Source organism: Anarhichas minor, unplaced genomic scaffold (genome assembly GCF_050575085.1).
Source record: "Anarhichas minor isolate MPS153535 unplaced genomic scaffold, ASM5057508v1 ptg000033l, whole genome shotgun sequence".
Taxonomy (NCBI): Eukaryota; Metazoa; Chordata; class Actinopteri; order Perciformes; family Anarhichadidae; genus Anarhichas; species Anarhichas minor.
In genome coordinates this window covers 9,496,128-9,511,219 of record NW_027466479.1, presented here as the reverse complement: position 1 = coordinate 9,511,219, position 15,092 = coordinate 9,496,128, and the positions used below count along the sequence as shown (strand labels likewise).

The following is a 15,092-nucleotide window of genomic DNA, read 5'->3' as shown; positions in this document are numbered from 1 at the left end:
CAAACTTTCCATTTTGATTATTAAAAACATGAATTAATTGTGTCTTCTGCAGGCTCAGAGTATTGCACTAACTCGTCATGTGGTCGTGTGGTTGTGAATGACGGAGGCGTTCCCACCAGTCTGAACCAGAACGAGCTCTACAGCGAAGGCAACAGAGAACTGCTGCTAGCAACAGAGCTTTGAACATCGAGCTAGCGAGAAGATAAAAGAGAAAACTGGATCGCCATCACGGATTTCTTGTGGGACAAACGCACAGGCCTCGCTGCTAAAACGGTAAAGTACAGTTACGAGCAGTTTTGTGCCGTTACGTAAGCCGCATTCCGACCATACGGTTAGTACGACAGCTAGCGAAAGTGTCTGTTGTGCTAGCTGATGAACGTAGCTAAGCTAAGATGGCGGTCAAAGTATTTACGTTAGCTTATGTTAGCAGAGCATGCTAACAGACAGTGAGTCGCCTGTTGGTCCGTTAGCTGGTTCGAGTTTAAAGCAATTGTGTCTGTTAATGTGCTGGTGTTGGAAAACGGGACATGTTTATTGACTGTACGTCATGTCTCGGTGTTAACAGACATTAACAGCGTCAACGGCAGTGTCAATAACGCATCGTCTTAGCGTCACCGCTGTATGTACGCTAACCTGTGGTGGGTTTTTTAACAGTTTGCTAAATATGATCAACAGGGTTTAAAAAAAAAATGCATCCCTGCAGTTGATCCCTCTTCTCTGTTCACATACTTTGAGGCCTAAAAGTTGTCTGTCTTGCTGCAGCTGTTCTTGCATAGTTTTGTAGACTGCATGCTTCATCTGTATGCTCGTAAGAGTTGGTGTTAAACGAGTGTTTCTGTGATCAGCTTATAACGCAAATGTAACGTTTGGTCTCCGACACAACCAGGTTTATTAAACCAAATTTGTTGAGCAAGCTATTGTCGTTAATCAGCTTATTTGATCTGATTTTAAAGAGCCATTTGATTTTAGCTTTAATGAACAATGTAGTACGACTTCTCATACAAATGAAAAGGTGTGTTTCAGGCTGGTTATTCAGATAACTTTTAATGAAATTTGTTCTTTTTTGTTTCCTACTATTGCCCACCTACTGACTACCACACATCACTTAGTGTCTGGCAGTGGACAGCTGTCCCACTGATGTCAATATTTGGCAGGAAGTAAAATGTGAACAGGCGTAAATATTAAAAGGGGTCTTCAATTGTTCCCTGTAGTTTTTAATTTAACAAGCATTTTATGAACAATTTTTGAATACTCAACAATGTTTTGCTTCTCCTAATAATCACCCAGATGCCTCACACGAGACGGTACTCGTCTTCGGACAGAGACAGTCGAAGCAGCTACCAAGACCGCTACAGAGACAGAGGACGAAGACACCGGCACAGAAGATCACCGTCTTACTCCTCCAGCAGTGAGCGAGACAGAGACCGAGACCGAGACAGAAGGGGACGGGGACAGGGACACAGACAGGAAGGAAGCTTTGTACACTCAAGGAGGTATGTTTATGTGTATCGTGAGACATATTTAGTTTAACTGTTACACTATAATTTTACTTACCATGATAATTATTTCCTACCACAAGTACAAACTGCAGATCTTTTTTTGGGGGGGGGGGGGGGGTTTGGTTGGTAGTCATTCTTACAATGTACGCCTCTGTCCAATGATCCAGTCGTAGCTATGACAATCGCTCAACGGAGCAACGGCCATTTGACCGAAGATACTGCGAGGGATACCGGCGCTTGGATCAGAACCGAGATCAAGACCGCGACAGAGAAAGGGAGCCGCACGGAGCTGCTGAAAGTTACTATCCACGCGACTTCTCCCCAAACATGTACGACTACCGACGTGGCCGCGAGAGGGAGTCGTACCGGCGGAAAGGCAGCAGGCGTAAGCACAAACGAAGGCGGCGTAGAACCAGGTCCTATAGCCCATCCTCCTCGGTGAGTACAGCCAGTCCCGAGATTGTGTTTTAACTCTCCTCATCCTCTTTCCTTCCATCTCTGTCTCTTCCAATCAGCTCTTTCTGTCTCTGTTTTTCTCTAACCATTTCTTCCCCACAGCCCCAGGAATTGGTAAGTAGTAAAATCTTTATGATTTGTTTTCATCCTTTCAGAGGGGTTTTGTTTAATTTTTTTTTGTTTAGGCGGGTTTTTGCTTAAATAGGCATTTCTTTTTGGCAGAGCATTTTCATTTTTATGCAGATACTTTTTCAGTAGTTCATTAACGATCAAGTGCTAATTCTTGATGCTCTTCAGATACATGCTCATCACATCTTTCCTAACTTTTTGTTTGACAGCCTAGTTACACCGGGTCACACTTCATTCCTGTCAGTGGCCCTACCTTTCATAAGATTTAATAGTGTATGTCGTCACTTCTTTTGTAAAAGGCCTAAATGCCCGTGGTAACAGTTGGCTGGCCACTTGTGAACGTTAGTGCAGATAGGCTGAAAAAAAGTGAAAATGTTCTACCAAACACTGCAACATTTAGGTTGAAATAGAATGCAGACTTTTGTTAGAACTCACTGACATTTGAAATGTCTTTGTATTTTTTGTGTGGGTTGTATTTGACCACACATGTGTTTGAAGTAATATAAATTTAAGTGAGCAAGGGGTTGAATTTGATTTAGTATACATGCTGGGGGTTATCTTTAAACAGTACCTGCTTGATTACATATGGTCCTCCTCATTTTATTTTCCATCTTGTTTGCTCTGAAAAGTCAACCTCATAAGTTTGCATTAGTTCTGTTACTGTTTTTATTGGTTTTTGCGTTGATGAATGGATATGCCAGTTGCTTCCTTGTTTGTAAGCAGCTGTGGTTTAAGATAGAGGGAGGAGAGGAGCAGAGGACAACATGTAATCTTTGACTTGTTCCCTTGCACTATATCCCTATCGTTATATATTTCCTTCACGTGGTGTCATGCGTGAATCGCCCCATGACCACCAAACCCACCTACTACTACTACTACTACCACCAACACCACCCTCCTCTTCCCTCCTCGTCCACCTGACGCCATTGCTGCGGCTGCCCCTGAAAACCCCCCCTGTTCCCTCCGGTCGTGTCGTGACCTGCTGATGGCGGTTTGGGTGTGAAAACAGCGGAGCGACAGCCGGACGCGGGCACTGAGTGTGAGGGACGACGAGGAAGGGCACCTGATCTGTCGGAGTGGGGACGTCCTGCAAGAGAGATGTACTCACTGCCACTACTCTATCGTAACCATTCTCCATATGAGTATTAAAGCATAGAGCATTTACATGACATGGGAGTGCCTGATGATGATGATGATGATGATGATGATGATGATGCCTTGCTAGAATGCTCTTCGCTCTAGCTGAAATAGCAGGGTGGATTGCAAGAATGTTGAAGATTTTGAGAGGGACTAGATGCCTTCTCCGTTTTGTTCTAGGATTTTAAGCTGTGGAGCATTTTCTGTGTTTCACAGGTTACTTGACTTTCCTAAACATAGATTCCCATTTGCAGGCATTGTCTCTGTTGCGTTGCAGATTAAAACTCGGTTACAGTTCTATATCTGTAACTTAAGATAGCTATTTTCCACTGTGAGGGTTCCAGGGATTTTTATTTTTTATTTTTAGTAGAAATCTAACATGCACATCACTTTTAATATCTTCCTAGTACAACCAGCGCACATTTAGACAGTGAATGTAACCCGTTTGTCATTTTCAGTATCATGCGACTAATCATGTTTCCTGTTTTACTCAACACCACCGTGTCCTTTTGGGGAAAAAACGGCCACATCTTATTTTTCGATGACTGCAAATTGGTCATGAACGGAATGGAGCGCTTTACATACGCCCCCTTATTTTCTTCACATGTATCATAGTGCAATGCATTTAATTATCATAGATTACCTCACATTGTCTCAAGCCTGCCCGATTGAATAGGCGGCCATTTGAGGAAGGGATGGGCGCTAGGATTGATACGCCTGTCTACACTTTTGCATTATGTATTCCTGCTTGAGGCCACATGTCTAATGCTTTCGTTCTTTCTTTTCCCCGCCCTCCTTCTCTTCCTTTTCTCTCTATGGTGTGTTGCAGATGAGATTGTCAACACTTTGGGCGAAGGCACCTTTGGGAGGGTGATGCAGTGCATAGACCATCGCAGGTATGTGTCAGTTGACATCAGTTGAAAAGCTGTCACCTGCTCTGTGTCTCTGTCTCATGCCTTGCGAGAAAAAAAAAATCAGCCTAATTAGATCGTGAAAAGAATATTTAACCATTATTTTCCATCTTTACAGTGGTTGTTTTAATTTAACAAATGGCTACATCAAGCAAGTTCAATTTAATTTTCATGGTCAGGGCCTTAAGAAAGTGACACTTGCAGATTATTTGTTCATGCCTGGTCACCAACTGAGTTATCCTCATTATCAAGATGCTTTTTGCAAGCAGGGAGTTCTCATATTTCCATCATATACTGAAACTATAAAGGATATCAGAGACTTTGTGGTCACGGTCATATTATTAAGTGTTATGTGTTTACTGTAAAGTGAAATCATACCGCTTTTGTGTCTGAAATTCAGTTAGGCCCTTTTCTGGGACTCAGTGGCTCACTGTTAAGTTTTTTTTTTTGTTTTTGTTTTTAAATTTCATTTCCTGTTTTTGGCTTCATTCATATGTTTCACAGGGGAGGAGCCTCTGTTGCTCTGAAAATTATCAAAAATGTGGAGAAGTACAAGGAAGCAGCTCGCCTGGAGATAAATGTCCTCGAGAAGATCAATGAAAAGGACCCTGATAACAAATTGTGAGTTCTGACTTGAGTATAACCAAGACCACTTTCATTATTAGAACTTGGCGACAAGCCATAGAATTTACCTGTGCTCACATTAGGTATCCCCATTCCAGTTTTGCTGTTCAATAAAAGCCTCATTGTTTGCTGGCAGCTTTCATCAGCCAAGAAGAATATTTGATTTAGTTGAATGACCCGCTACCTCACTGTACCACTTCCTGTATCTTGTTTATCTTTGCAGCCTGTGTGTACAGATGTATGACTGGTTTGACTACCACGGTCACATGTGCATCTCCTTCGAGCTGCTAGCTCTCAGCACCTTCGACTTTCTAAAGGAAACCAACTACCTGCCCTATTCAATTGGTCAGGTCAGACACATGGCCTACCAAATCTGTCTTGCTGTGAAGTGTAAGTTTTATGTCCTTTTATTTGGTTTTAGTACAAAGGAAACTTTTCTGATTTGGGAATTAAGAATGCAACAAATGTACTGTATTTAAAAGCAACCAATTTAGCATGTTCAGTGTAGACAAAGAGACTCTCATGACTTGAACTTCTGTGTTTTATAAGTTTAGTTTTGCAACAAACAACAATCTATTCCAGATCTTTTTCCTCATGCCCTTTTTATTTATTACACCATATCTATATTATTATTATCATCATTATACATCGTCTATTGTAATCTGAAATAAATTAAGATCAGCACACTGGATGATTAACCTCTTTACTCATGTCTCTTCTCTTTAGTTCTCCATGACAATAAGCTGACACACACAGACTTAAAGCCGGAGAACATCCTGTTTGTCAACTCAGAATTTATAATGACCTTAAATGTCGAGAAGGTAAGCAGCAATAGATAACAAAGGACAAAGGTGAAAGACATTCATTGTGTATTGACTTTAGTGGCCAGCAGTTTAATAAAACTTCCATAAACGGCACTACTTACAGACACTATTTACATAATACTTTGTAGGAAAGTCCATCAAAACAACTGTTCTGAGAAACACTGTCTTCTTTCTTGCAGAAGCGAGAGGAGCGGACGGTTAAGAGCACGGCAGTACGTGTGGTGGACTTTGGCAGTGCTACTTTTGACCATGAGCACCACAGCACCATTGTGTCCACGCGGCATTACCGGGCCCCCGAGGTCATTCTAGGTGAGGATGTCCACAGGCTCTGGGCCAGGAAACGGTTGTAAACACCACTTCTCAGAATGGATTTTATGATTATCTCGGTTCCAATTAAAACAGTCTCAGGCTGTTTGTTTCAGTCGGCACAAGTCGGTCGTCGTTCCTACTTTGCCAAAGATTTACCTGCAAGTTCTTCTGGAAACGTTCTACAAGTTGATCCAAGCACAGTTCAGTATTTCTCTGCTGAGTTGATGCCTCCTCTTTGCATCCATCATATATTCGCATTCGGTCTGCCGATTTAAAGAATCTAATACAGAAAGTGCTGCTTGAGAAATTCAGAAATGATATCCCATGGTTTCTCCAGCAGAGTGCACTACCGCTCACAATACAGCGACAGGCTGCCTGCTAAAAGCAGATACAGATTACAAATACCAAGAGAAGTAATGTTTACTCTTTGGAACAGAAAACGGCAAACCTAACCAACCGGCATTAGGCAGGCATGATGGGAAATGTGAGCCGCCCTGAACGCTAATCACCACGATGGCATTTTACTCTGCTTAAATTAGCCTACTGGCTAGCAGACCTGTCCTTACTCATAGCTCTTCTCCTCTTACTTGTTTTTAAGTCGACGGAACACCACGGTTGAATTTTAGCCTGCATGCAAGTTTTTTTTTTTTTTTTTTTTTTAAGCGTACCTTAATTGAAAAAGACCAGCTAGTATTGTAAGCGAGGGCAACAAGTTAAGGGAGTGCTAATCGTTTGAATGCTGTCGCTCTCACTCACTTTGTGCACAAAGCTGCGCCCTCAGTGAGACACAGAGGGAGGAAAGGAGAGAAACTAGCGTGACAGTAAAGACTCACAATGAGCTGAAAATAAAACGAGTGCACATAAAGTAGGTCATTAACATATTTCATTTCTTTCTGTCTGGCAATGTTAGGGGAAAGACTGAAGTTTATTGTCCCTCTATGAATTAATGCCCTCTAGGTTCCAATCTTTTCTTGGAAGCACATTCATGGTATTCATGCAATAAACAGGATTGCCTTATGTAGCCTAAAGGCTGAGTCACTTGAACAATTCTTTGTGATGTTGGCAAGCGTCGACTCCAGTCCGGAGTAGCCTCCACATATGACACATTTTCATGCCTTTAAGCCGGCGACAGCCGTATCCAGAGGCATGATGTATTCGTAGGCCTCGAGCTTAAGGACGTCCTGTGGTCCCGGGGGCCAAAACGATAGGATCGGGGAGAATAAAACACATTGTTGGGTTGAAATTCACATTTCAAAATAAGAGTTGAAAAGTTAATGAATGACAATGAAAGTTATATTTTGTGTAGCACACAGTTCTTATTAAACCGTGACAACATAAACACACACAAACACACCTAAGTCAACTCAAGTCAATGTGACAAGCTTGCTAGTGTTGATGGTAACGTCACCAGTTAAGCTAATCTTAGACTGTTTGATTGTAACTCTAACATTACAGTTAACACAAGCTGCCCAGTCAGCAGCCGATGTTTACCGTTACAGTGAGTGAAGTGACCACAACGTTGCTTTAACTATGAGGAGTCAAAACTCTGCAACAGCAAAATCATGTTACTACGTACTGACTGACTTACGATGATGATGATTGATGTATGATTTTAACTTGTGATGATATATAGAAAAACGTTCATTTCGGGACAGCAACAAATGTTCAATCGGATAAAACGATGAAGTGATGACGTTTTGGACAGACATGGATGTAAACTGCGACTTGACTGGTTGGCGGAGGCAAACGTCCACGAGGTGGTTATTCTAGCTGTTGGTGTTTTCATTCATTCAATGCGTGTGGTCGTCCCTCAGAGCTGGGTTGGAGCCATCCCTGTGACGTGTGGAGCATTGGCTGTATCCTGTTTGAGTACTACCTGGGCTTCACCTTGTTTCAGGTACAATTGCACCCTGCATGCAGCGAAGAGTCTGACTGTGTCTTTGAAACTATGTGTAGCAGCAGAACCAGCTGCAGTTAAACCCTGATTATCTTCTGAATCAGTCTTTACATCTCTGTCTGCTTGAATAATGGTTGTGTAACTCATATTTCCTTCAGACTCATGACAACAGGGAGCATTTGGCCATGATGGAGAGAATCCTGGGACCGGTGCCCTCTAGGATGATTCGTAAGACGAGGTGAGGGAACATACAAACTCAGCAAAGTAATAAAAGTGCCTGTAACGCACATTAATACAACTTTCTTTAAATACAAAACAACATGCTCACTGAACTCTGAACCTTCTCAGAAAGCAGAAGTATTTCTATCGTGGCCGTCTGGACTGGGACGAGAGCTCCTCAGCAGGGAAATACGTCAGAGAGAACTGCAAACCCTTACGGGTAAGAGGGATGGATGTGGAGGGGAAAAGGATGAAATATGTTTGGCAGGACTGAAACATGAAAATGGTGCTTTGTACTGTATGAACAAAATCTTTTTTTAAATTTTGTGCTGCAGTTCTTCTCATGAGTGTTTCTCAGTGTTCCTCTTACTCTGTTTCTTGTTACCCTTCCTTCTTCCCGCCATCAGCGGTACTTGCTGTCGGAGGTGGAGGAGCACCACCAGCTGTTCGACCTCATTGAAAGCATGTTGGAGTACGAGCCCTCCAAGAGGCTGGCGCTGGCCGACTCGCTCAAACACCCTTTCTTTGAGAACGGAGCGATTAGCGAGGCAGGAAGCGGCAAAAACTGGGAGGGCAACCGGGACATCAGCCGGTGACCCATGAGCCTCCAAAGACTGAATGACAGGAGAGATCAAGTCTTTTCTATATGGAGCGGGTGAACTATTAAATTATACGGAGCTTCTGGTGTTTTCTGTCGTATGTCATTAAAGCATGGACACCTTAACTTCTCGCTCCTCTGATGTCCACCTCTGCAGCCACAAGAGGCATGTTTTTTTTTGCAGCAGAGAGACCAAAATAACCCACAAAAGACTGCAGGAGAGTTGAAAAGAATAAATCTTTTATAGCCGTCACAGCCTGAATAGAGGACAATTATATGGAAGATTGTTTGTACCCAAAGTAGCCCTCTATGCAGCGCCTGTCTTCCTTTTGACTTCCGAACTACCTTTCTCCCTTCCGTCCGTCCGGCTATTGTTTTCATCAGCATGTAAAGAAAAGAATCCACATTTATAAGGAAATAAGCACTACAAAACCGGTTACACCAAAACTCACTTTCGGAGAAGAAATGTCTTCCTATTCTGAAGTCAAAGGAAAGGGTAAAAAGGAGAGAGAGAGCTGTATGCAGCGCAAGTCCTCACTCGCATTATTCTAAACATGGAGACATGCAAGATATTCTATTATGCTAACATCAGATTCAAATTGAATGTCATATTTCCTTGGAAATTGCAAGTATCCCCAGCAGAGACGAATGTCTCGGGTTTTTGTTTACGTTTTTTTGTTAAGTGAACACTTGCTTTGCATATCATTGTTCATGTTTCTGTTTATTTTTCTGAAAGGATTATCCCTTATATGGAGACTCTTAATCTTGGGTCGATGGGTCTGTTGTTATTCGCCGATGAGATGATGTTGACGGACACCCCGCACACACACACACACACACAGGCCTATTGTCTTATTGATAGTTATATGTTTCTTATGATATGCAATGCTTTGTGTGTGTGTGTGTGTGTAGGGGTGGGATGGTGTGAGTGAGACGTTCATGTTTTGCTCAGTGAATAGTTCAGCATTAGTCATGGGAATGTTCTCGCATACTTTTAAACACACGAAACATAAACTGCCTTTTCCGTGTGTGATTTGGTCGGGCCTGAAGTCTCTTATTTAGGTTAAGCACACAGCTCCTGGTTGCAGCCAATGAGCCACACACAAGTCCTGTTGCCGGTATTTATTTGATTTATAATAGGTCATATTGCCCAACCCCCACCTGTACATGACTTGTTTTTTTTTTGTATGAAATTAAAGCGTATAAAAATGTATATATGTACGATTGTGTAGAATTAAAGTTAAGTCCTCCTGACCAAAGGCTTTATGGTGCTCTGAGTATCGGTTTAGGCCTCTGGTAGCTAAAGGGAGGCGCTCTGTCTTTACATACCATCACTGTGTCTGAGTCCGTCTCTGAGCTCTCTGACTAACACCACTGCTGGAGGATGTTCAAAAGTCAGGTGTGTCTGAAATGTGCAAGTGAAGGTGGTGTCTACATTGTTCTAGTCAAAGTAAACTCATTAATTGATCTTTAAAATCAATACAGATCAATATATTGCTTGAAGAAAATGAACATTACTTAAGTAGTATTGAGAAAAACATTATTTTTCACTACATTGTCTTTCTTGGAAGCAGCTCAGACATGCAGACCAGTATACAGTTAGGTTAAGGTATTTATTGCCATATTTCTTTCCCCTCTTATTGACGGGTCTTAAAATATTGTTTTTTTATTAGTGAAACTACTTTTGATTTTGTTGGCAAGTCCCCCTGGTGGTCACATGTACAGGTATTGTATGCTTCCTCTTATACTTCATTTCTTGTTAGTCAATTACTGTTGGGAGCTTACTGATCTCTCTCTCGCCTCTTTCCAAAACTTAAGTTAAGCTGTCGCCCTGTCATTACAGGAGTGTAAAACCCAGAAAATCTGCTGCAGCAGGTGTATCGATGCCTCGTTGCGTAAGCTCGTCCCATTTGTCGGTGAAGCACCGTTTCTCTATTCGCCTCAGTCACTGTCCCCATTCTTTCTCCCTCCACTGTCCTGTGAATGAATGGATTATTCTAGGCTCTACAGTCCTAATTATTATCTGCGGCTGTAGGGCATTAAGAACAGATATTGTCAAAGGACAGGACTTGAGACTGAACATTTTTTTATAGGGCCCCCACCACTGGGTCAAAGGTGTACTTAAATTGGCACAGTAATGCTGGGAACCTTAGGGCCCCTTGAGGTTAGTGGTCTGGGTCAGACTTATTTTATTGCATTTTCTTACAACATACTATACTACACATTTTTATGACATACTATACTATGATTTTTTTAAAAATACTTTTCTATGCTAAACTATATTATAACTTCTTTATAACACCATGCTGGCTGGAGTCATTCTGTTTTCAGGTTGTCGGTAATAACATCCCATTTTGTGAATGTGATATCTCAGGAACGCCTGAAGGAAGTTTCTTCAAATATTAAACATCCACTTGGCCTCAAAGATGAACTTCACAGAGCAAGTTTTTGGCTATAACTAAATAATGAATGTGCTAATTACAACTCTTCGCTAATGTCTAACAGGATACAATAATGACTTTTTTGGATAGACATGGATGTAAACTGCAGTTTGACTGGTTGACTTTTGATGGCCCACTATACTATCAAGATGACGCACTAAAGAAATGTTTGACATACTATATACTGTCTTTTTATGACATACTGACTAATTTGACATACTATACTATGACTTCATTGGCAGACTAAACTTTAACTTTTATGACTTTCTGTGACACTATACTGAGTTTTAATGTCTTTTGTCAACATGACATACTATGACTTTTTAAATGACATAATACAGTGACCTGTTTGTCCTGTCATGACATACTGCATTTGCATGACATTTTCGACATACTATACTGTGACTGTATTTCGACATACACTACACATTTTTTAGAAATGTTTCGAAATACTATATTATGACTTTTTAAGGACTTTTTTTAACATACTGTACTATTACTTAAAGAATTCACTCTTCTATTACTTTTCTTCGACATACTATACTGTGAATTTTGAATTACTTTTTTCGACGTAGTATACTATTTCATTTTTATGACATTTTTCAATGTACTATACTATGACTTTTACTTTAATATGACATTTCCGACTAACTATACTATGAAATATTTTGACATATACTATGACTTTTTGTCTTTTTTTGGATATACTATACTTTGATATAGTATATGCCTTTTTACGTACACTACTACAACACTATACTCTGATTATTTTCCGACAAACTATGTACTATGACTTGTTTTTTTAACTTTTTTCGACATATAGTACTATGACATATAGTACGATACCAAGAATTTAAAAAAAGACTTTCCGACATTCTATACTACGACTTTTTTTTAAACGTTCATCTACATTCTGTACTATGACTTCTTTCCACATACTTTGACTTTTTTATTTTTTGCTTTTCGACTTGCATTACTATAATTGTTTTGATATACTATACTATTACTTTTTCCAACATATAAACTATGAATTGAAAAAAACTAAACTTTTTTCAACATACTATACAGCATGTCGAAAAGTCATACTATAGCATGTCGAATAAGTCATAGTATAGCATGTGGAAAAAGTCATAGTATAGCATGTGGAAAAAGTCATAGTAGGCTATAGCATGTGGAATAAGTCATAGTATAGCATGTGGAAAAAAGTCATAGTATAGCGTGTGGAAAAATTCATAGTATAGCATGTTGAAAAAGTCATAGTATAGCATGTTGAAAAAGTCATAGTATAGCATGTTGAAAAAGTCATAGTATAGCATGTTGAAAAAGTCATAGTATAGCATGTGGAAAAAGTCATAGTATAGCATGTTGAAACATACAAAGTCATAGTACAGCATGTGGAAAAAAGTCATAGTATAGCATGTGGAAAAAGTCATAGTATAGCATGTTGAAACATACAAAGTCATAGTATAGCATGTGGAAAAAGTCATAGTATAGCATGTGGAAAAAGTCATAGTATAGCATGTGGAAAAAGTCATAGTATAGCATGTGGAAAAAGTCATAGTATAGCATGTGGAAAAAGTCATAGTATAGCATGTGGAAAAAAGTCATAGTATAGCATGTGGAAACATACAAAGTCATAGTATAGCATGTTGAAAAAGTCATAGTATAGCATGTGGAAAAAAGTCATAGTATAGCATGTTGAAACATACAAAGTCATAGTATAGCATGTGGAAAAAAGTCATAGTATAGCATGTTGAAACATACAAAGTCATAGTATAGCATGTGGAAAAAAGTCATAGTATAGCATGTTGAAACATACAAAGTCATAGTATAGCATGTGGAAAAAGTCATAGTATAGCATGTCGAAAAAGTCATAGTACAGCATGTGGAAAATACTATATTATTACAAATTTTTTATTCAATTTGTATACTATAACTTTAATGACTTTTTGACATGCTATGCAATTTTTTTCTGTTATACTGTGACTTTTTATAACTTATTTAGACATACTATACTATGACTTTTTATGGCAAATGATACTATGGCTTTTTCTGTTCAGCTTTAGTGTTCCCCGCCAAGGAGTGCACTTGTTTGAACTTTAACCTTTTTTTAATACTGTACTATAAATTTTGACTTTCCTGAAGTTGAGAATGTGACTTTTGAACTAAGACCAGCCAGCCTATTTGAAGTCAAACCTGCAACTGTAAACACAAGTTTATGAGAGCTATTTCAATGGTCTAATTTAAACAAAGTGGCTGTTTTCCTGCACAGCCGTTAATGAGATAAACTCCTAAGTCTTCAGCTAATCTTGTTTGTTTCAGGGAGTCATCAGTCAAATCCCCATAAGACCAGTCGGTGACAGCGGTGTATAGCCTACATGTACTGAAGTACTGGAAGCAATGCAACGAATGGATACTATCAGCTGATTGTGTCTACAGGAGATACCACTTGCAGGTGAGTCCCATGGTTTTATTATAGGCATGTACAGTGAATTGTGTTCATTTGCACTTTTGCACAGAAACAAGACGGATTTGTAGAAGACTATAAGTTGATTTAAGGTGCTAACTGTAAATTGAGGTATATGACGTTCGGGTACTTTTACTTCGACATGTAAAAGAAGAAATGAAGGAAACATGAGAAAATATTGTGATTCTGTGTTGCAGATAAAAACCTCATTCCTGGACTTTGAAAGAGTCAAGGCATCAGCGTATAATCCCGTGAGCTGTCACAAAGCCTGGGAAACCCCACCTGCTACTCCACACAAACAACATCCGCACGGGACAACTCTTGAAATGGATTCCCTAATGGCGCTGGGTGCCCCTCTGAAGCAGTTCACCAGCTGTGTGTCAGGGAAGCGCACCTCCACCAAGAGAGCGGCCAAGGGTAGCCAGTCTGTCCGCAGGCTCAGCTTCACCCGCAGGAAGAGCGTCAGTAGGAGGAGAAGCCTTCCCTGCAGCAACCAGAAAGTCCCCGACTCCTGGCTGAAACTGTACCAGGATGACCTGAAGAGAGAAAGGTATAGGGTAACAAGTATATTCATAGTCATTCGCTTTGAAACAGGCATTCTAGTCTCAAACTGATATTTTGTCATCCAGTGATTTATCCATTTTTGTGCTAATTGTTAAAGAATGGGTTTTAATACTTTTCTGACAGTCTGACAACTCATTAAGAAATTCAGTTACTGTCTTGTTATCCAGCTGAGACTCTTGGCAAGGACACATTTGGATTAATGAGGATAAGGCTGTAACTCACATGAATAAGCTGCTTGCCCATGTGCTGTTCTTAACGTTGCTCTGTGCCGTTTGCCAAAGGAAACGTCAGCAAGCCATACTGGCCAAGAAGAACGCAGAGAGGACAGTTAGAAAAACTCACTTCAGGAGCCACCACTGCCTCCCAAGGGTAAGGGAACAATAACATCAAAGACATTTGGTTGTCAGTATATAAAATCTTTACATTCATTACCTTCTCTTCCACGTGCAGCAGACCACCACTGCCAGAAAACCAGCCCCAGTGAAGGACGAGTCCTTCTTCGGAGCCTTCCAAGGCCTCAGTCTGGATGGACTGCTGGGAAACGGCAGCGGGTCTCCCGCTGCCTCGATGCCTGCCGTTAGTGGAGATCAGTGCAATGTTATGTGAGGAACATTTAAGGACAATCAGACTGTTCAAATGATCCGAATGCTCAAGAGATTTGAAGGACAAAGGGCTCATGGAGGGAAGGTGTTTTGAGTTGAAAATAAACCTGTAACCCAAGACAAAGGGGATTTGTCTACCCGTCTTCATTTCTTTTTTTTTAGTAGACAATATTGCTTTTTGTTCTTGATCCCTTGGTTGTTTTGCGTTGCACTCTGTATTAGTCTTTGTAAAAATTAATACATAAAATTAAGCAAATGGGACATGTTGGCCTTGAGTTTTATTGATCCAGTGTTCTCACTGAGCTGCTTTCATTATGTGTTATTTGAAATCCAAAGCAGAAACTTAACAGGTAATTGGATTTTATTCAACATAAATAGGAAGCTCTGTGCAACAAACACCAGTCGGATGTTTTCA

General features: G+C 40.4%; 2 protein-coding genes across 3 annotated transcripts; both read left to right on the top strand.

The window, feature by feature from the left end:
• The first annotated feature begins 114 nt into the window (after window positions 1-114).
• On the top strand, window positions 115-9,934 carry clk2a (CDC-like kinase 2a). Of its 2 annotated transcripts, XM_076105923.1 has the most exons (13): window positions 115-273; window positions 1,288-1,493; window positions 1,667-1,937; window positions 3,094-3,184; window positions 4,051-4,117; window positions 4,637-4,753; window positions 4,980-5,146; window positions 5,483-5,577; window positions 5,760-5,889; window positions 7,704-7,786; window positions 7,945-8,024; window positions 8,135-8,225; window positions 8,413-9,934. In XM_076105923.1, exons 2-13 carry the CDS (start codon window positions 1,288-1,290, stop codon window positions 8,599-8,601), a joined length of 1,587 nt encoding a protein of 528 aa, XP_075962038.1. In that variant the 5' UTR covers window positions 115-273; the 3' UTR covers window positions 8,602-9,934. The 2 variants fall into 2 exon arrangements, with proteins under 2 accessions (XP_075962038.1, XP_075962039.1); XM_076105924.1 differs by lacking the exons at window positions 115-273; window positions 1,288-1,493; window positions 1,667-1,937 and having other exon boundaries at window positions 1,969-3,207.
• A 137-nt stretch (window positions 9,935-10,071) lies between these two features.
• Window positions 10,072-14,938, top strand: LOC142965149 (uncharacterized). Its single transcript, XM_076105928.1, has 5 exons — window positions 10,072-12,781; window positions 12,892-13,499; window positions 13,709-14,061; window positions 14,357-14,444; window positions 14,526-14,938. Exons 3-5 carry the CDS (start codon window positions 13,838-13,840, stop codon window positions 14,679-14,681), a joined length of 468 nt encoding a protein of 155 aa, XP_075962043.1. The 5' UTR covers window positions 10,072-12,781; window positions 12,892-13,499; window positions 13,709-13,837; the 3' UTR covers window positions 14,682-14,938.
• Window positions 14,939-15,092: the final 154 nt, after the last annotated feature.

Bases quoted from the DNA above. Each gene is read 5' to 3' on its own strand.
- clk2a (XM_076105923.1), top strand. From the start codon at position 1,288: ATGCCTCACACGAGACGGTACTCGTCTTCGGACAGAGACAGTCGAAGC. The intron at 4,118-4,636 runs GTATGTGTCAGT...TATGTTTCACAG, and splicing joins CAGTGCATAGACCATCGCAG to GGGAGGAGCCTCTGTTGCTC. The intron at 8,226-8,412 runs GTAAGAGGGATG...TCCCGCCATCAG, and splicing joins AGAACTGCAAACCCTTACGG to CGGTACTTGCTGTCGGAGGT.
- LOC142965149 (XM_076105928.1), top strand. From the start codon at position 13,838: ATGGATTCCCTAATGGCGCTGGGTGCCCCTCTGAAGCAGTTCACCAGC. The intron at 14,062-14,356 runs GTATAGGGTAAC...CGTTTGCCAAAG, and splicing joins GATGACCTGAAGAGAGAAAG to GAAACGTCAGCAAGCCATAC. The intron at 14,445-14,525 runs GTAAGGGAACAA...TTCCACGTGCAG, and splicing joins GCCACCACTGCCTCCCAAGG to CAGACCACCACTGCCAGAAA.